General features: G+C 38.8%; 1 protein-coding gene across 1 annotated transcript in view; it reads right to left on the reverse strand.

Moving 5' to 3' along the window:
• ADGRL4 (adhesion G protein-coupled receptor L4) overlaps window positions 1-21,468 on the reverse strand; it is a 120,745-nt gene that overhangs the window by 53,942 nt on the left and 45,335 nt on the right. Inside the window, exon 3 of the mRNA XM_081325497.1 lies at window positions 9,480-9,632. Within this exon, the coding sequence (XP_081181623.1) occupies window positions 9,480-9,632 (153 nt within the window). The remainder of the gene's footprint in view (window positions 1-9,479; window positions 9,633-21,468) is intronic.

Below are 21,468 nucleotides of genomic sequence, written 5' to 3' on the forward strand. Positions count from 1 at the left end.
GAGTTCCCCATCTATCCCTTCATCCAAATCATTGATGAAGATGTTGAAGAGCACTGGGCCCAGAACAGAGCCCTGGGGCACCCCACTACACACTTCCTTCCATGTAGATGCAGTTCCATTGAGGACCACATGCTGAGTACGTCCTGTCAGCCAGCTACGAATCCATCTGGTGGTGATGCTATCTAACCCACATTTTTCTATCTTATCAAATAGTAGGTTGTGATCTACTTTATCAAATGCCTTACTGAAGTCCAAGTAAATTATATCTACAGCATTCCTCTGGTCCACTAGTTTTGTCACTTGGTCAAAGAATGTAATAAGGTTTGTCTGGCATGATCTGTTTTTGACAAACCCATGTTGGCTTTTAGTCATAACTTTGTTCGCATCAAGGTGTTTGCTGATTTGTTGATATCTTTCATTCCCTCTGAAAAATTTATTTATTTTATTTATTTATTAAATTTTTATACCGCCCTTCTCCTGAAGGACTCAGGATGGTGTACAGGGCAATAAATATTGAAATACAAAATACAAAAGTTAAAAAAAACATTAAATAATTATGCCCAATATAATACAATAATTAAAATATGTTTCCCCTTTGCTTTTTGGCATAGATTGGAAGAACAGAACAGAACAGAGCAGAGCAGAGCAGAACAGAACAGAACAGAACAGAACAGAACAGAACAGAACAGAACAGAATAGAATAGAATAGAATAGAATAGAATAGAATAGAATAGAGTAGAGCCAGTGTGGTGTAGTGTTTAAGGTGATGGACAAAAACAGGAAGATTCACAGTCTTTAGGCACATGAACTAATTAGGTGATCTTGGTTCAGTTATTTTTACTCAATGATCTAGTTGAAAATTGATTATGTGCCATCAAGTTGTCAACTCTTAGCAATCACTTAGATAAATTTCCTTCATGATGATCTATCCTAACCTGGTCTTATAGGTTATCTAAAGGTGCATGCATTGCTGCTTAACTATCCATCTTGCTTCTCTCCTCTCCTCTCCTCTCCTCTCCTCTCCTCTCCTCTCCTCTCCTCTCCTCTCCTCTCCTCTCCTCTCCTCTCCTCTCCTCTCCTCTCCTCTCCTCTCCTCTCCTCTTTGTTTATTTTCTTGGTGATCCACAATACTTTCGGGAGCCTTCTCCAACATCACCAATGATCAATAAAACTCTATAGTCTTTCTATCCTACTTCTTGTTCAGTTGAAAAACAAGCTTCTTGGTTGCTGAATTATTTATAAAAATAATACAAGTGGGATATTAAATAACTGAGTAACTAATTAATTAAATAATAATGGATTCCAATGTGAAACACATTGGGGTTCCAGAGGCATTTGTATCAGGAAGAGAGAAGATGCACCCCCCCCTCCAAATGAGAATTTCTTACTCATCAGACTTGGATAAGAAGAAGAACTTTTTGATCTACTGAGATTCAGTCTGAACATAATCTGTGATATGGTTCCTTCAGATTGCCAAATTTATTCAGGTGTTAGCTACTATTCTACCATACATTTTTTCACTTTCCAATGTTGTTTTGATGACTTTTAAGATTCATCGTAAAGGTTTGGCTATTTCTACCTACATTGCTATAACCCTTGCCTTGGAACCTTCTTATATTACTTTGGCCAAAGAAATACTGGAGGAAAGAGAAATATCCCACAATCTACAGGTAGTCCTCAGCTTACTGCTTACAGTTCACCTAGTGACAGTTCAAAGTTACAATATCACTGAAAAAAGTGACTTATGACAGTTTTTCACAGTTACTTCCTTTGCAACATCCCCATAATCATGTGATTGAAATTCACATGCTTGGCAACTGGTTCATATTTGTGACCGTTGCAGTGTCCCAAGGTCATATGATCATTTTTTGTGATCTTCTGACGAGCAAAGTCAAGGGGAAATCCAGATTCACTTTACAACCATGTTGCTAAATTATGAACTGTGGTGATTCATGTAGCAACTGAGCCAAGAAAAGTTGTAAAATGGGGCAAAACTCACTTAACAAATGTCTCACTTAACAACAGAAATTTTGGGCTCAATTGCAGTCATAAGTCAAGGACTACCTGTATGTACTAAATATAATAAACTGAGAATGACTACCTTAGTGGAAGATGTGCAGATAAATAGTTTCTACCTGTAGGAGTGAAACCAAGGAATTAGGACTACAGACTAAATTACAATCCCAGAGATTCACAAAACTGTAGTAGAATGGAATGTCCTTTTATATCAGAAGGATTTAATGAGTGCCAAAAAATCCAGCATCTGTTTAGGTACAATAGATATTAAAAGATTTAGGGGAGGAGCTCATCACAAACATGGAGATGTGAAACACAGCCTCTGTTTCTTTGATATTTTGAGCTTGCATTTTGAAAAGGTGAACCGGGAAGTGGATTGCACAAGGAAAAGCCAGAATAAACTAGAATAAGATGGAATGAAAATATGACAGGGAAAATAAGACGGGAGATAAAAGCATAGAGATTAATTATAAAAGCCTGGATTCAGCTATTCTTTTAAAGAAAAAAAAAGACTCTCAATATGTTTGTGACACTTTCCTACTGTGTGTTAAATAGTAAAATTTGTTTTCACATCCATAGCGAATGAGCACACGTTGCGTAATAGAAGTTACATATTTGCATGGAGTTCAGATATATGTATGGAAATATTTCAATGAAATGGGCAACCATGATGTTCTAGGTTATAATTTTTTTTTGGGGGGGGGAGAAATCCCTGTTTACACAGAGGCCCCCAAGGAGGCATTCAACAAAACAAAATCACAGTGGATTTGAGGAAGGCCTACACCCTGCCTGCATGCTCATTTTTATCAAAGACATCTAACATATGCTAATTCAATCGGATTATTATGAGCTCAAGGGTAAAGCTTGAAATACAACAGATTTTCTACAAAACCCATGAGCAAAGAGCAATAATGAGCATACGTTTAATTTATTATACCTGAATCTAAAACTTCTACTATGTCGGCTGAAATTTCTAATCCACATGACAATGTACTGTAGAACATCAATCCTCTCTTTCAGAAAAGAAACTAAAATAGAGTTGTTCTGAAGGTTAAGCACTGTAATTGGTTTGCCTATAATTGTGTTTATAATGGAGTAATTTAATTAATGATGTTATGCTTTTAGTGTAACATTGTGCCTGCATTATTTGAAATCATTATCCTGTTGACTTCTTCTGGTTTTAATGCATTGTACCAAGAATCCATACAATGTGTAGCTGTATAAAAATGAAATAATAGATAAATGTATAGTCTATTACTGGCTCTATTTTATTTTTCATTTACAAGAAAAGAAGCTATGAACTTATTTATTTAATTCAAATAAATATCAAGTTTTAAAACGTAATAATATGCTTAGGGTTACCACATTTTATATTGTTTATGTTTATAACTTTGTTTTCCAAAAGAAAATTCGATAACAAAATCAAGAAAGCGTAAAAAATGCATATTCTAATAATAAACATCTGAAACAGTATAAATAAATTTATTTTAACCAGAGAATTCAGTTCCATATTTTTCACACGAATGTGAAAGACTGTGAATTAAGGGTATCTTTTGTACAGTAAAAGTGAAAAAATCCAGGAAAAAGGTCAAAAGTGAGTTGTTAAAAAATAAATCTAAAGGATAGCTTTTGGATAAATGACTGTCCTTTGGTTACTATAATTATACATGTTTCATTATAAATTTTAAAATTTGTTTCGTTAAATATTCCCCATTGTAGTTTAATTTGGTTTAGGTCACAAATGGGAGTGTTACAGTCAACCGGTATTTAGTAGGTTGTGTGTTTGATATCTCTGACTTACTGCCCGTCTTTTATTTTTTACTGCTATGTGATTGTTGATTTTATGATTTTGTTTTTTTTTAATCGTACTATGGACTCATTTCCCCCATCCATATACCGTAAATTGCCAAGAGATTGAAGTGAGATGTAAATTCAATAACTAATTAAATTTGGTAAAAACTTTCAGAGATTTCTCAGTTTTGTGCCTAATGCTTTTGACAGCCACATAAAGCTCTGAGACCTCAGATGGCTTGAGCTGAAAGCTTCCCAACACTGAGAAGTACTGAAAAATGTGGGGTTTAATTGTAAAAAGATAAATTAATATGGTTATCCATAAGAACCTGCAATGTATTTGAACATTTGATGGTTTATATGACTTATTTTTCCTTTATGCAAAGAACTGCGGACCTTAGTATACACATTTTTCATCTGTTTTTGGCTAATCACTAAGATGATATTAATTCTGGATGATATAAAATATTTTCTCTAACCTATATAGCTGGGAACCACATTCAAATTTCTGGGTGAATTGCTGCTGAATGATGTTTATTAAATACATTAAACATGACATTTTGAAAATTGGAATGTGATTCTTGAATATCATCTAAGGATTATCTGGGCTACAATCAATGATGTGAAGTCTTGATTAAAGACAGCAATTGATATTGTTAAGCTGTCATGGCTGTGAGCTTTTGCATCTATTAAAGCCTTTGACGTTTTCTGAAATAACTTTCCAATTACCTTTTGGTATTTTCTTCTACTCTTTATTAAAGTGCAGAAGTGTCACTGGGTCATAATTATCTGTTTATTAATTTTAATGTCAGTTCTTTCAACATTCAAGGCAGCTTATTAGATCCATTTGTGTTACAGCCAGGTAAGTTGGCCTAAGAAACTAACGGTTGTCCAGTGCCCTCTGTATAGAGCTGAGACTTAAACCTGGATCTCCTTATTTCAAATCCAATACACCATGCTGTCATTCCACTTCCACTGTAGTGCCAGTAAGTGTTTCTTATATTGCTTGTCTTCTTTTACTATTTGGGACAATAATTCTGAATGTTTTTCCCATGCTTAATCCCTTCTATGATGCTGGATACAATATAGAGTGCAAAGTTAGAGTGCAAATCTTATGCTACACAGAATGTCGATAAAATAAGATTCCATATAGAATAACAACTGTAGAATTGGGATCTTTAAGCAAGGTGAACTGCTTTACTAAAATGTATATGGTACGTGTGTGTTAAAAAACATCAAGTTTATCAAATATACACAGATAGACATAAACTTACACAAAAGACCAATTGCAAGTTTTTCCATTTTCATCATGGTTGCAAAGATCAGCTAGGGACCAATCTCATTATCAAAACTGTTTTTTTCTTCATATTAGTTGCATACAGGAGGCTGTGTCTTAAATGCATCCCATAAAACTATATAGCTGCTTCTCCAGGGATGGACCAAAACCAGGCTACTGTGGTTTTTGATGTGATTGACAAAATAATATACTGCAAACCAGTCAGGTTTAAAAAGGCAGTTATAAATAGAATATTAAAAAATAATGCATACATTAATATTAGCAGCACTTTCCCTCTAAAGCATAATAAGCACTGTGCAGAATTTGACATGAATAATTTACCATAGCTCAAAATTATCAGTGAAAAAGACAGAGGTTAATTTGAATGTGAATCATTTATAAGTGTTTTTCAAGGTATCATTCAGAATTTTTTTTTAAAGCTCAAAATGTAGTTCAAGGATTTATTGCTGGTGGACAATGCAAGTGAAGCTTTTGTAATAATACAATTGGATAATATGATATGAATTTATTAACAATCAAAACGTGCACAATCAATACAATTACTTTGTAGTTCTGTGTATGGTAGACTGGCCAAAGATATTATACTGCCAGGAAAAAAAACTGGTTGCATTATTCCACAGGTCTGATTCAATAGGTCTGGAATTATTTATGATTATCTTTGGAAACAGTTTAAATTAATATTGAATATTGATGTAATTTCTATCACTTATCAGCTGGTGTATCATTTAATCTAGATAATTAAAGCTCCATTAAAGCTCAGAAAGTTCATCCCTTCCCAGTGTTTACTAGTTTTAGCTTTAGTGGCGTTAATATTGATTTATATTAAATATATTTAAATATGAATTGATATTAATACAGGTGCTACTCAACTTACAACAGTTCATTTAGTGACCATTCAAAATTACAACAGCACTGAAAAAATGACTTGTGACCATTTTTCACACTTACAACCATTGCAGCATCCCCATTGTCAAATGATCAAAATTCAAACATTTGGCAACTGACTCATATTTATGATGGTTGGAGTGTCCTGGAGTTACGTGATCACTTTTTGCAACCTTCTGCCAAGCAAAATCAATGGGGAAGCCAGATTCACTTAATAACTGCGTTACTAGCTTGACCACTGCAGCGATTCACTTAACAACTGTGACAGTAAAGGTTGTAAAATGGTAAAGGTTCCCCTGCACATGTGTGCTAGTCGTTTCTGACTCTAGGGGCCGGTGCTCATCTCTGTTTCAAAGCCAAAGAGCCAGCGCTTGTCCGAGGACGTCTCCGTGGTCATGTGGCTGGCATGACTAGATGCCAAAGGCGCACGGAATGCTGTTACCTTCTCACCGTAGTGGTCCCTATTTTTCTACTTGCATTTTTATGTGCTTTTGAACTGCTAGGTTGGCAGAAGCTGGGACGAGTAACAGGCGCTCACTCTGTTACGTGACACTCGGGATTCGACCCGCCAAACTGCAGACCTTCTGATCGACAAGCTCAGCATCCTAACCCACTGAGCCACCGCATCCCCAGTTGTAAGTCAAGGACTACCTATATACTGCTCGAGGATTACCTGTATGTATATGTCAGCATTAAATGATTTGTGCTATCCCATTGGGAACCAAAGAATACTGGAGCCAAGAAAACTATTTTTCAGTGATGCTTTGGTGATTTGGAACAATTTCTCATAAGGTACACAATTGGTGTCATTTGTAGCAGCCTTCCATTAGTTAGGAAACTGAATTGCTTCAGATAATGTCTGAGGGTGAACTGAGATCTGTGCTGGTTTTATTATGCTAAATCATTTTATATCGTACTTTACCGTGGACATTTTACTGTTGCTGCATTTTAAATTGCTGTAACCTATTGGGAGTTATAAGATGTGGCAGCATATCAATTAAATAACCAACAATTAAGATAGCACACTGTAATATAAAGTTTATCATTACCTCTATTTTAATTGTTAATGGGAAAGAATTTGTGATCTGGATTCAGATGAATGCATAGGATAGAAGAACATCTTTTTTCCTTGCATATATTGGGAGCTGCCAAGAATCATAATATTTTGATAGGATGTATGTTCAATAAATAAATAAGTTTGGTAACAACCTCTCTCAGTGCTGAGAGTCAAATGGGCCTTCAGAGGCTGCTCTACAATCTCACAACCTTCCAACATTAAAAACTCCTGGAAAAATGTGAGTTATAGTTTTAAAAAGTTAGATTACCATGGGAGTCCTTAGGAATCAGCCATGTGGCATCTTAGAATATTTTGGTAATATTATGTTGGAGAAAACAGTATAACATTATGTGGATGTGTTTATGTTTGGTTATATTTATAAAATTTGGTTTCATAAAAGTCCAGCTTATATAAGCATAGCCTCATTTAACAAAACCTCTGAGAAACTGGAAATGTTAACACTTTTGCACGATAATAGGATAAATTAAAATTTTAATGTATTGAACTACACAGGTGCTGAAAAATTTGGATAAACTAAATAGAGAGAGAGAGAGAGGAAGAGAGAAAAAGAGACAGGAAAACCTATATCCCCTTCCTTCCTTCCTTCCTTCCTTCCTTCCTTCCTTCCTTCCTTCCTTCCTTCCTTCCTTCCTTCCTTCCTTCCTTCCTTCCTTCCTTCCTTCCTGTTAAACATGAGTATTGTGATTGCAGCAGGAGCAGCAACAGTAGCAGTAGTCAAACAGTGCTTAAGCAGCTGCAACTTCCTCAGATTTCCTTCTCTTGTGAGGTATGTTTCCTGGATTCTAGATGCATCCTGTAAATTAGCTCATTTGAGATACCTTGATTCAAAAGTTGTTGCCATATTATGCACTGTTTTACAAAGTTAAGGGTTACAGAAACTAGAGTGTTCTACATATGGGATTGTGGGAAGAAAAAACAGATCTGATTCTAAGCCAGGAGAAAGATGCTGAAAACAAAATGGAGGCTGCAAGAAAGAAGGTCTCTGTTTATTGGTAACCAAAAATTAAAATGGCAGCACCATGTTTCTGGGATGGCTGACAAAATGGGTTTGAGATAAGTGGGCTTTTATACATTGTTTGGGGCCACGTGATTGAGATACCTGTTCCTGTGCAAGAACATGTCCTTTAATATTCTAATGGCTGTCGCCAGATTCCTATGGGGTCATGTAGGGATCATGGCTGGCTCTACAGGCAAAAGGGGAAATGCAAATCGTAGGTGCTTGTATGAGCTATTCTTGTCAATTTGCCTAATTGTGTTGCTTATCTGGAGTCTCTGTTTGTTCTTTGCTTATGAATAGAGTGGCCCAATCTTTCTGAATGGATTCAAAATGTCCTAAAGACTGGCCTCTTCATTCTTCTGCTTAAGGCTGTTTTCCTACCGCAGGAAGACTGGAGCTGCTTTCTGCCTTTAAGAACATGTTTCTCCTCTTCTCCTTTAGGGGAAATATAATATTCTGCCTCTTTTAACATTCCCCAAAATATTTCATTCTCTGGGGAGGGCGCTTCCGACATACAAATTCTATAATTAAAATTTTATTTATTTATTTGTATTCTACCTTTATTATTTTACAAATAACACAAGGTAGCAAACATATCCAACACACATTCCTCTTCCTATTCCCCTACAAAAACAACCCTTTTCATGGCAGAGAGAGAGGGGGGAGAGGGAGAGGGAGAGAGAGAGAGAGAGCGCTCTATCATTAGTTATGTAAAAATGTAAGTCATACGACAAAACATACCACTGCTTGGGCATGTAGATATATGCCATAAACCAAAGGGCCTTCTCAGTAGCCCCTGAACTTGGTTTAATTCAATACTGTTTTTAAACTATGAAAAACAAAATATATATTGAGGTACGTAATTGGCCTAATGTGAAAATATTTAAAGAATCACATTTTTAATCCCCCATGCTTCAGTGAATACAGTTGAATTTACATAGGAAAAACATATAACTGCACAGAAATTTATTTCACTAGGGAAAATACTTTTTCAGGACTTTTCCAGCCCTAGAAATAATAAATCAGTTTATTTGGGGGGCAAGTATAAAATCCCTGTGTTGATATTATTTTGCTCAAGTCACATCTCTTTACTTTAAAGTGATGTTACTTAAACAAGATAATATCAACATGGGGATTTTATACTTGGCCCCAAAATAAACTGACTTATTATTTCCTGGAATGGAAAAGTAAAAGAAAATTATCATATTCCTTCCCCTAATGCAAAATAAATTTCTTCAAGGTTATAGACAAAATTAATATACAAAATACCATGTAAAGTATTAAGTGTTTGTTACATGTAACAAGCACTTAATATTTTACTTAGTATTTAAGTAAATTAACAACAGGCAGAAAGGGACATAATGGTTAAGGAATAAAATATCAGTAAATGAACAGAAGATCTCTTGGGATCTTACCTCTACAAGAAGTACCATCATTGGTTACGAAGCTTGTGTTCCCATTACTAGATTTGTATCCATCTTTACACATGCAGAAGTAGCTTCCCATAGTATTTGTACAGTTTGCCTTTTCTCCACAAAGTTGTGTGGCATTTGCACATTCATTATCATCTGTAAATAAACAAAATGATTTGCTCTCTGTTAAAATGATTTCCCTCCTTGCAAAATGAAGACTTTTTTAAAAAAATCTGAGATTTCTCAAGTGCTATTGACTTTCCTCCTACTTTTTTTTACTGATAAAAACTTTAAAATAAATCCAAGTATCAAAAAGTCTGTATGATTCAGGAACTGCATCCTCAAATAATGGATTTCATGCTATTACTTAAATAGCTGAGCGGTTTGTGTGTGTGTGTGTGTGTGTGTGTGTGTGTGTATGTATGAGTCTGGGTGTGCACGCATACACACATACAAACACACACAGAGAGATACACACAAACACACACTCATATTCTAAAGGCAAATACTCATGATCAGGAATAGTAATTTGTTTCTGGCATAGAGCTATGAAGATAACTTCCTTTTGCCTCTTTTTTAAATACAGAAAGATGTACTCAGTAGATTTTCATTTTTAAAATTTATCTAAAGATCTTAAATTCACTAGCTTTAAATTGGATGTCTTTGTTGTTGTGTGAGTGTGTCTGTATGTATATTATGTGCATGCCTTTATGTATATATGTGTGTAATATATATATATATATATATATATATATATATATATATATATATATATATATATATATACCGTATATACTTGAGTATAAGCCGACTCGAGTATAAGCCGAGACCCCCAATTTCACCCCCAAAAACTGGGAAAAGTTGTTGACTCGAGTATAAGCCGATCCGCCGTTCTGCAAGCCTCCGCCACCGGCGGAGGCTGGATCCGCGCTCTGCAAGCCTCTGCCGCCAGCAGAGGCTCGATCCGCCATTTTGCAAGCCTGAATACACAGGAATACCCTGTGTGGCCGCGGCTCTCGGGGAAGCCCTGGCTGTCCGCTTCCTTGCTCCACGCTGCCATTCGGGGCCCGCGCGTTCCCCGGGCAAATCGCGGCGCCCAGCAGGCGAGGAAACACGCCCGCTCCAGTCGCCCCCCCTTCCCTCAGGAGACGCGAAGCAAGTGACCGCCCGGAGCTTACCGAGGACTTGCGCGCGGCCGAGGCTTCGGTGCTTCCAGGATCGCGCGCACCTCTCCCAAGCCGCCGCCGTCCGGAGACCTGCCGAAGTTTGGGGAGGTTTGGGCGCCTCCCCAAACCTCCCCAGGTCTCCGTTCCTCCTGCCGACATTTGGGGAGGTTTGGGCGCCTCCCCAAACCTCCCCAAATGTCGGCAGGTCTCCGTTCCTCCTGCCGACGTTTGGGGAGGTTTGGGCACCTCCCCAAACCTCCCCAGGTCTCCGTTCCTCCGCGCAGACCTGCCGACGTTTGGGGAGGTTTGGGCGCCTCCCCAAACCTCCCCAGGTCTCCGTTCCTCCTGCCGACATTTGGGGAGTTTTGGGCGCCTCCCCAAACCTCCCCAGGTCTCCGTTCCTCCGCGCAGACCTGCCGACGTTTGGGGAGGTTTGGGCGCCTCCCCAAACCTCCCCAAACGTCGGCAGGTCTCCGTTCCTCCTGCCGACGTTTGGGGAGGTTTGGGCACCTCCCCAAACCTCCCCAGGTCTCCGTTCCTCCGCGCAGACCTGCCGACACCTCCCCAAACTTCGGCAGGTCTGCGCGGAGGAACGGAGACCTGGGGAGGTTTGGGGAGGCGCCCAAACCTCCCCAAACGTCGGCAGGAGGAACGGAGACCTGCCGACGTTTGGGGAGGTTTGGGGAGGCGCCCAAACCTCCCCAAACGTCGGCAGGTCTCCGTTCCTCCGCGCCCTGCTTGCCTGCTTCTTTCCGCTGCGGAAAGAAGCAGGCAGGCAGGGCGCGGAGGAACGGAGACCTGCCGACGTTTGGGGAGGTTTGGGGAGGTGCGCGCGCACCTCCCCAAACCTCCCCAAACTTCGGCAGGTCTCGGACGGCGGTGGCTTGGGAGAGGTGCGCGCGATCCCGGAAGCACCAAAGCCTCGGCCGCGCACAAGTCCTCGGTAAGTTTTTTTGTTGACTGGAGTATAAGCCGAAGTGGAATTTTTCAGCCCAAAAAGTGGGCTGAAAAATTCGGCTTATACTCAAGTATATACGGTATATATATATATATATATATATATATATACACACACACACACCTTTGGTCATTTGGGTTTTTTCCCGCGTAGAAATGAAGGTGTAGGCGCAACGTTTCGACGGAATCCCATCCGTCATCATCAGGCTGGTGGCTTCTGCTTCCTTCTTCTGGGAGAAGCATGTGGTAGTGGCTGTTTGTTCCTCTTTTTTAAACTGCCAGAGGGGGTGTGTTCTGTGGGTGGAGGTGCTTCTCCCAGAAGAAGGAAGCAGAAGCCACCAGCCTGATGATGACGGATGGGATTCCGTCGAAACGTTGCGCCTACACCTTCATTTCTACGCGGGAAAAAACCCGAATGACCAAAGGGCCACATACAGACACCCGCGAAAACCTCAGAAAACATATATATATATACATATATATACATATATGTATGTATGTATATATATATATATATATATATATATATATATATATATATATATATATATATATATATATACATATATATATATGTATATATATATGTATATATATATATGTATATATATATATATATATATATATATATATATATATATATATATATATATATATATATATATATATATATATATATATATATATATATATATATATATATATATATATATATATATATATATATATATATATATATGTTTAAGTATTTGTCAAGGCTTTTTGAATGGACCTTGCTAATTAACTCTTTCATTCCTGTTTTGGCCCGGCTCAGGGCTTATCCACAGGAACTAGTCAACTTATGACAGCTCATTATTTGTGCAAATTATTCAAATTGCTAATAAAGAATTTGGGAGGCTAAGATGATAATTTCGAACTCATTTATGTTCTCAATGATGTTGCAGCTGTAGTTAGGTTTCTGTTTTGTGGTTGTGCCTCGTTATCATTGTGGGTTCGGATTTGCTTTTTGAATGGTTGTGTGGTGGTGATGTCATGTGGTGTTATCATGACTTTGGGTCTATCATTCTTGGTGGTTGGGACTCGTCTGTCAATCAAGGCGGGTTTCCAAATGGTTGGTAGGCGAGAAAATTTTCTTATACAAGAAAATGGCAAAGCCCTCCTCCCATACTTAAAAGGGACCACAGACAGAATCAGCAAGGTCCTCCAAAAACACAACATCAAAACAGCATTCTACACAGACAGAAAAATATCCACCATCCTAAGAAACCCCAAGGACATAATTGGCTTAGAAAACCAAGGAGTATACGAAATCCCATGCACCACCTGCCCCACCACATACATCGGACAGAGCAACAGAAGAATAAGTGCACGCATTGAAGAGCACAAAATCTCACTCAGAAAAGGAGAACAAACTTCATCCCTGGTCCAACACTTTGAAGCCACGGGACATGAAATTGATTTTAAAAAAACCAAAACTATCGCCAAAATTGAACATTTTAACAACAGAATAATCAGAGAAGCCATTGAGATAGAAAAACGCCCCCACAGCATAAACAAACGAGATGATACCTCTCGCCTACCAACCATTTGGAAACCCGCCTTGATTGACAGACGAGTCCCAACCACCAAGAATGATAGACCCAAAGTCATGATAACACCACATGACATCACCACCACACAACCATTCAAAAAGCAAATCCGAACCCACAATGATAACGAGGCACAACCACAAAACAGAAACCTAACTACAGCTGCAACATCAGCCACTTTAAACCCCTCCAAATCACACAATAAGCAAACTGACACCCACTATAAAAACATGGCACCACCACAAACACGAAGCCGAACAAAAGCAGCACAACTCACCAGCTCAGGTCTAAGGCTGGCAGCTGAGACCAGCCCATCCACTCAAAACACACCCCCACCCAATCAGAACACACCCACCATTCAAAACACACTCCCACCCAATCAGAACACACTTACTCCCCCACCCAATCAGAGCACACCTCCACCCACAGAACACACCCCCTCTGGCAGTTTAAAAAAGAGGAACAAACAGCCACATGCTTCTCCCAGAAGAAGGAAGCAGAAGCCACCAGCCTGATGATGACGGATGGGATTCCGTCGAAACATCGCCCCTACACCTTCATTTCTACGCGGGAAAAAACCCGAATAACCAAAGATCCACATACGAACACCCGCGAAAACCTCAGAAAACATATATATATATATATATATATATATATATATATATATATATATATATATATATATATATATATATATATATATATATACATATATGTATATATACATATATATATATATATATATATATATATATATATATATATATATATATATATATATATATATATATATATATATATATATATATATATATATAATATAGGGATGTGGTGGTTCAGTGGGTTAGGATGCTGAACTTCTTGATCAGATGGTCGGCAGTTTGGCAGGTCGAATCCCGAGTGCCGCGTAACAGAGTGAGCACCTGTTACTCCTCCCAGCTTCTGCCAACCTAGCAGTTCAAAAGCAAGTAGGAAAATAGGGACCACTACGGTGGGAAGGTAACAATGTTCCGTGCGCCTCTGGCATCTAGTCATGCCGGCCACATGACCACAGAGTCGTCCTCGGACAAGTCTTCGGCTTTGAAATGGAGATGAGCACCGGCCCCTAGAGTCAGAAACGACTAGCACGCATGTTCGGGGGAACCTTTACCTTTACCTTTTATATATATAATACCTATAATACTCTGTTACCCTACTCATGCATTTAGGGGTAGAGGAAGGAGAGAGAGAAAGAGAGGGGGGGAGAAACAGAATGATTCTCATTCAATAGTAGGCCTGGGGATAGGGTTCAGTGTGATCCATGCCATCCCTATGGCATAAACCATTCAGCTTACTGACCCTCAGGAAGTACTAAGTTTTCTGCAGGGCATTCTTGATATTTACTTTAATGTAAGTAGAATGTGAAGAGAATGTTGAAAAGCCTGATAAAGCTGAATCTCCCACCTGTTTGCCATCAGTGAGTTCAGAGTTGCCATTAAATACAGCAGGTGAATAATTTTTTTTTTAAAAAAATAAAGCATGGTATTCATGGAGATTTCTAGAATGAAGAGAACATGTCTGGCAAAACTTTTATACAATGAAAGAGATCTACAGAATTGCCACAGACCCCTCAGAGGCTGGTTAGGAGGAAGAGGAGAAGGAAGACTTGGACCTAGGACCATCCAAAAGGGAAGACATGCCAGGGGCTGAGAACGATGCTGTCCCAGGCCTCTCGGGCATTGAGGAAGATGGTTGACCAGATGGAGAGCTGCCTCACTGCACAGACACCGGGGAGGATCAGCTGCTGACTAGAAGTGGTGCTGGTAGGCAGCCAATCTCCTCTGAGGAGAAACACCTGCCTGCTCCACTCAATCCAAGGGCAAGAAGAGTGGAGTGTAGGCAAGCCCAGAAAAGATCTGCCAGGCTATTTGGGAGGAAGTCACCCCACCCCTCTTCAGAAGGAACATCTGGAGGGGAATAACTTAAGGAGAAGCCATGGGGAGTTAGTCTTTGCCAGGAATGAATGTTTGCTTTGGCTTACACTCCCCCGGCTTTTACTCGTGTCTGTTGCTCTTTGCCTTGCCTCGCTTGGAAGATTGCTGTTTGAATTTTGTTTTGGGCCTTGCCCTTCTCTTGTGGCCTACGTTTGGCCTTTGCTTCACTGGGGCTTTGGAATTGCTTCTTTTCTGGGACCTGTTTCTTGTCCTGAGGATTGCCCTGCTCTTGTGCCTGGTCCCTGCCTGGTGGATTGGACCTGGAACCCTAGACTTTGCTCTGTGAGTGTGCTCCTTACTCTTTGTACTATAGGGGCTGTTGTTTGGGGGACTGCTTTCCAAGTAGCATTAGTGTGGAGACTTACCAGTTGTTGGAGAGCCATTGGCTAGAATATTTGTTAAGAGAAATAAAGAACTCTCTAGAGGCCTGCTTGGCCTTAACCACCTGTGTCCTAACAAGAATTTTCCATGTTGTGAACTGCAAGACTTACTGTAGTCTTGAAAATAATAGAGCTTTTCCTAAATTCATAGCCAATGAACTCAAAGCTATTGACTTGACACTGAAGTCATAACCTCAAAATCTTAAAATATTTGTCTAAGAGGAATGTGATAGGATTATATCTGTGTAAGGTAAAGGGCCCCTTCATGGATTACTGCCTTGTCGTGGCGAAGGGGCTTGCGTAATTCAATGAAGCTATGAGCTATGCCGTGCAGGGCCACAATCACAATGAGGTGGTCACTGACCTCGAGCCAGACATCCTAGAATGTGAAGTGAAGTGGGCCTTAGAAAAGCTGAGCAACAACAAAGCTAGTGGAGGTGACAGTATTCCAGCTGAGCTATTCAAAATCTTAAAAGACAATGCAGTAAAAGTGCTACACTCAATTTGCCAGCAAATTTGGAAAACTCAACAGTGGCCACAGAATTGGAAAAGATCAGTTTACATTCCAATTCCAAAGAAAGGCAGTGCCAAAGAATGTTCAAACTATCGCACCATTGCACTCATTTCTCATGCTAGTAAAGTCATGCTTAAAATCCTACAAGCTAGACTTCAGCAGTATGTAGATCGAGAACTACCAGAAGTACAGGCAGGATTTCGAAGAGGCAGAGGAACTAGAGATCAAATTGCCAACATACGCTGGATCATGGAGAAAGCTAGGGAGTTCCAGAAAAACATCTGCTTCATTGACTATGCTAAAGCCTTTGATTGTGTGGATCATAACAAACTGTGGCAAGTTCTTAAAGAGATGGGAGTACCAGACCATCTTATTTGTCTCTTGAGAAACCTATATGCGGGTCAAGAAGCAACAGTGAGAACTGGACACGGAACCACTGATTGGTTCAAAATTGGGAAAGGAGTCCGGCAAGGCTGTATACTGTCGCCCTGCCTATTTAACTTATATGCAGAGCACATCATGAGAAAGGCAGGGCTAGATGAATCAAAAATTGGAATTAAGATTGCCGGAAGAAATATCAACAATCTAAGATACGCAGATGATACCACTCTAATGGCAGAAAGTGAAGAAGAACTAAAGAGCCTCTTGTTGCGGGTGAAGAAGGAGAGTGCAAAACTTGGGTTGAAACTTAACATTAAGAAAACCAAGATCATGGCATCTGGCCCTCTCAATTCCTGGCAAATAGATGGGGAAGAAATGGAGGTAGTGACAGATTTTATTTTCCTGGGCTCCAAGATCACTGCAGATGGGGACTGTAGCCAAGAAATTAAAAGACGCTTGCTCCTTGGGAGGAAAGCCATGGCAAATCTAGACAGCACACTAAAAAGCAGAGACATCACCCTGTCAACAAAAGTGCGTATAGTCAAGGCTATGGTCTTCCCAGTTGCAATGTATGGCAGTGAAAGTTGGACCATAAGAAAGGCTGAGCGCCAAAGAATTGAGGCCTTTGAACTATGGTGCTGGAGAAGACTCCTGCGAGTTCCTTGGACTGCAAGGCGATCAAACCGGTCAGTCCTAGAGGAGATCAATCCTGACTGCTCTTTAGAAGGCCAGATCCTGAAGCTGAAACTCAAATACTTTGGCCACCTAATGAGAAGGAAGGACTCACTGGAGAAGAGCCTAATGCTGGGAAAGATCGAGGGCAATAGAAGAAGGGGACGACAGAGAATGAGGTGGCTGGATGGAGTCACTGAAGCAGTAGGCGTGAGCTTAAATGGACTCCAGAAGATGGTAGAGGACAGGAAGGCCTGGAGGAATGTTGTCCATAGGGTCGCGATGGGTCGGACACGACTTCGCAGCTAACAACAACAAGGTAAAGGACCTTATCAAGAGTAAGACATAAATTAGGTGAATCTTTTGAAGAAAAAGGAAGGCATTTCTGAATACGTGAGACTTATGGTAGGGGTGTATATACAATTCAAGCAACTGATATGTGAGTTCACTGAACTGGTATATCCAGTGAATATGTGAATAACTGGTTCTCTGTGTGGATGCCGCTTCCAGAAGTCCATTCTGGGCCTCGGCAACAAAAAAATAGCTACCAGGTCTACCGAACTGGTACAAACTGGCTGAATCCCACCACTGGGTATATTCATTTTTAGGGAGACATTGTTAACCTTGCAACCTTTGAGAAAATGTTTCTTGACTCTTTACAGATCTTGATCCTACTCTGGCATTTCAGCCTGTCATCTATTCTGCTCCTCTCCTTCTCTAGTATCTTAGATATTATATAAAACTTACATAGAGCAATGTAATGTCTCCCCAATATATTTTTTCACTTCTTGTTTGCTTTTCTATTTAAACATTTGATAATCTGTGCCTATAATTCTCAGCAGAATATTTTACTTAGGGCTACGAGTGTGTTTTTGTATATATGCACTTTAAAATTCTTTTTGAAATATTTTGGATACTTCTGCAAATCTCAGGGTATTCCTGAGCATTATGTTATTTCCCTGATACCATGGATTATTTTCATCCTAAATCCCAAAGCTGTTTACATAAAATTGTTCAACAAAATACACTAGTAAAAAAGGTAATAGCCATAAAATCTTCATTGCTAACATTTTTATATGGTTGCCCAATGAATGACCAATTAAATAAATAGATCTTCGATTGTTGGCAGAAGCATTTCATAATGGAAAATTGCCATGCTCTAGGGAATGTTATTTTCCATTGGGAAGGCCACAGTAGAGTATCTCCTCATCAGGATCACAATCAAATGAATACCCCTAACTGTAGAACAAAAAAATATAAACATTGGGTAGGCTAATATGGAAAAAGAATATGATTCTTCTGATGTCTATGCAGATTCTCAATCATCCAGGCCATGGTTGTCTCAAAGGTGCTTTTTCTACCTTTGGGAGAACCATGAACTGAAGAAGCTTCTTGGATGAGAAGTGAAAAGTTTTCAAAGAAAAACCAAGAAAGTCTAGTTGTCTGTTCAAAAGTGCCTTTTGGGAAAAAGCATTTTGGGGATTTGTCTCATAGCCCCAGTTCTATCATGTCCTGCCTTTGATCATTGTTGATTAGAGGCAGGGGTACTTTTTGGGAATTTATTTTTTTATTTATTATTCCTGTTTCAGTTACTTCAACTCATAGAGTTGTAACTCTTGCCCATGGAACAATCAGTCAACAATGCTCCTATTTTTCTTGCAGATGTGGGAGCACTGCTATGCACATATCCTGGGTAACGTTTTCTTCATTGACGTATGCTAGAGAGACAGGGTGTTTTTGGTAATTTATACAAAACATCTCTCTTGCAGTGATTGAAAGTGTACTTGACATGAGAGGCTTATCAAATAGCAAGGCCTAGATTAATATTGGATTATATAAGGCAAACATAAGACACAATTTTGGAAAAAAAAAACCTATTCTCAACTGGTTGAAGAAACTTCCAAGAGAATGGGAGAATATATTCCAGGACAACACAGTTGCTTTCAACTCATTATAATTGTTATGTTCCATTCTTTTTCTATTCAAATACAAACCAAATATTTCCATCACATGTTTTTTCATGGACTGAAATGTGGTACAGTGCAAAAAAAAAAATCACTTTTACTGTGGGAACCTAAATTTGATGACTCCCTGGAGATATGTATTCTCTGCTGTGGTACCTGCCTTATGGAACATTCTCTGATGATTATACCTATAAAGGGGTAGGCATTGTGATGGACTTCAGTGAACTGGCGGTTGTGAAGGAGGGAGCTCATTCCAAGGAGAGGAGTGAGACAAGAGACAACATATCCCATAGCTGGACACAAGGCAGAGGAAGAGTGTTAGGAGAGCCACTCCCTAGAATCTCGCAGGGTATATCCATTAGCCTGAGGGTAATATAAATTTTGTCTGGCAAGACTCTGGGTTGTTCTATGCCATTCTTAGACTTGGCCTAAAACGTTCTTCCTTCTGAAATTAAGTTTACTCCATTCCTTTGATATTCCAGAACTCCCTCAGGACCTGGTTATGTAATCAGGTCTGGGGTCCCCAGGGCTCCATTATTACTACGTGCTCATTCTTATCCTCACTTTGTGTATGGTTGGCTTTTTTTATAATTTTTACTTTATGCTGGATTTTATATTTTTAAATTGCCCAGTTTTGTATTTGTTGCTATTGGATTGTTGTACATTGCTTAGAGGTGCAGTTCCTGAGATGGGTGGCTATATAAATTTTATTCATGATGAATAAATAAATGGTTCAACCTTCAAATGAGGCAAGGGGTGCTTTCAACTGGCACTTATTAGTTCCTATTAAAATCCTTACAGGTTTTGCTTATTAATTTTGTCATAGTGTTTACAGCAATCCATGTAGCTAGGTCCTTGTAAAAATTTTAATGGATCTATACACAGTAGATCCTCTTTAGTGCCCAATGTCCTTTTCAACAAAGGATATCTCTTCCCATTTTCACAAAAGAAACAACAAACTCTTTATTGCCAACTTTCAAGGTTAGCTTTTCTTTAGTTATACAAGCTAACTAAATTTCTGTGGAATTAATTTGCTTTCAGAGGCAATCTGCAGGAATAAGAGATTTAGATAAACCTGCTCCAATATAAAGTGTCCTATTTAAAACTGGGCAATCAGTTTTGGGGAAGTTGTGATGGTATTATAGCTTTCAATTTATTTTCTAGTAAGTATCAGTGCTTCCTTGGATAGTTAAAAAAAATACAGCAATTTATACCCTCCCACATCTACCCCCAAATGATACATTGAATACTTTTCCAGGCTGAATTTTACTCCCCCACCCCCCGCATTTGTATTTCCATCTGATTCCTATATCAGTAACTATTTGATGAAGCTAAAAAGTATAACTATGAGGCAAATTCACTATGGAAAATATAAAGGCTACATATTGGAAAAGTCCTAGTCAACTTATATGAAAGTTTCAGGAGTATTGATTTAACCATTAGGTTCGGAAGCCATTAGGAATCAAAGTTAACAATATTGACAATCCTAGGTGACATTTAACAAGGGTGTTCCAAATAAAAAATATTATTGAGAATGAAGAACATATGTGTGCATTGTGAATATCTAGGTTATAATATTCCTTTATATTTCTTGTAGAGCATATTAATCATTACCATGTTTTTAATAAATCAAAGACGCAAGACACAATAAATCAGTTCTGGAACCTAAGGGTTGAAATTTATCTTTTAACTTTTTATCATAATTTACTATTCTATTGAATGCTATGCTGGGGTTTATAGATTGAAAAATGTGTACAGTTTGTAAACAAGCTTGTTTTTCTCGTCTTGATTAAAAAGGATACCTTTGAAGGCAACCAAGCATATATTCCATGACTGCATTACTATCTAGCTTAATTATCCACAACCAAATGACTTCTGGCAAGGATATTCTTCAGGCACCAAGGAATAAACTTTTTGAGAAGAACTCAAGATTTACTTTAAAAAGGAAACATTTAAAAGAACTCAAGAAAGAAAAGTTTGCCTGCTAAGTGATAAGAAGATATTGATTTGCCAATGAAATATATGCTCAGTGCAGTTCTGTTCAGCTTTTGTGTGGCTACTGTGCTGGAAATTTTTAAGAATTTCAAGTGTACCTCCACATGAACAGGAATGTACATGAGACCTTTGCAATTCTACTCTGATATAATTAGAATTGGATAGTTGAAATTTGATAAGGACATGATTCAATTTAAATTTTTGATTGGAGAGCAAACCCATTTGATTCTCAAGCTGCTTTGCGGTTTGAGATTTAATTAAAAAAAACATTAGTCTCTGTGTTATAATGGGGAAGCCTCGAGATGAATACAGTTAGTGGTTTCATTTTTGGGTCAAAATAAGAGAAAAGGTGAGGAATGCTAGACCATTTAGGAGACTTTATCTCTGCCAGGTTTTGGTGG

This window comes from Vipera berus (genome assembly GCF_964194415.1).
Source record: "Vipera berus genome assembly, chromosome: 3".
NCBI lineage: Eukaryota > Metazoa > Chordata > Lepidosauria > Squamata > Viperidae > Vipera > Vipera berus.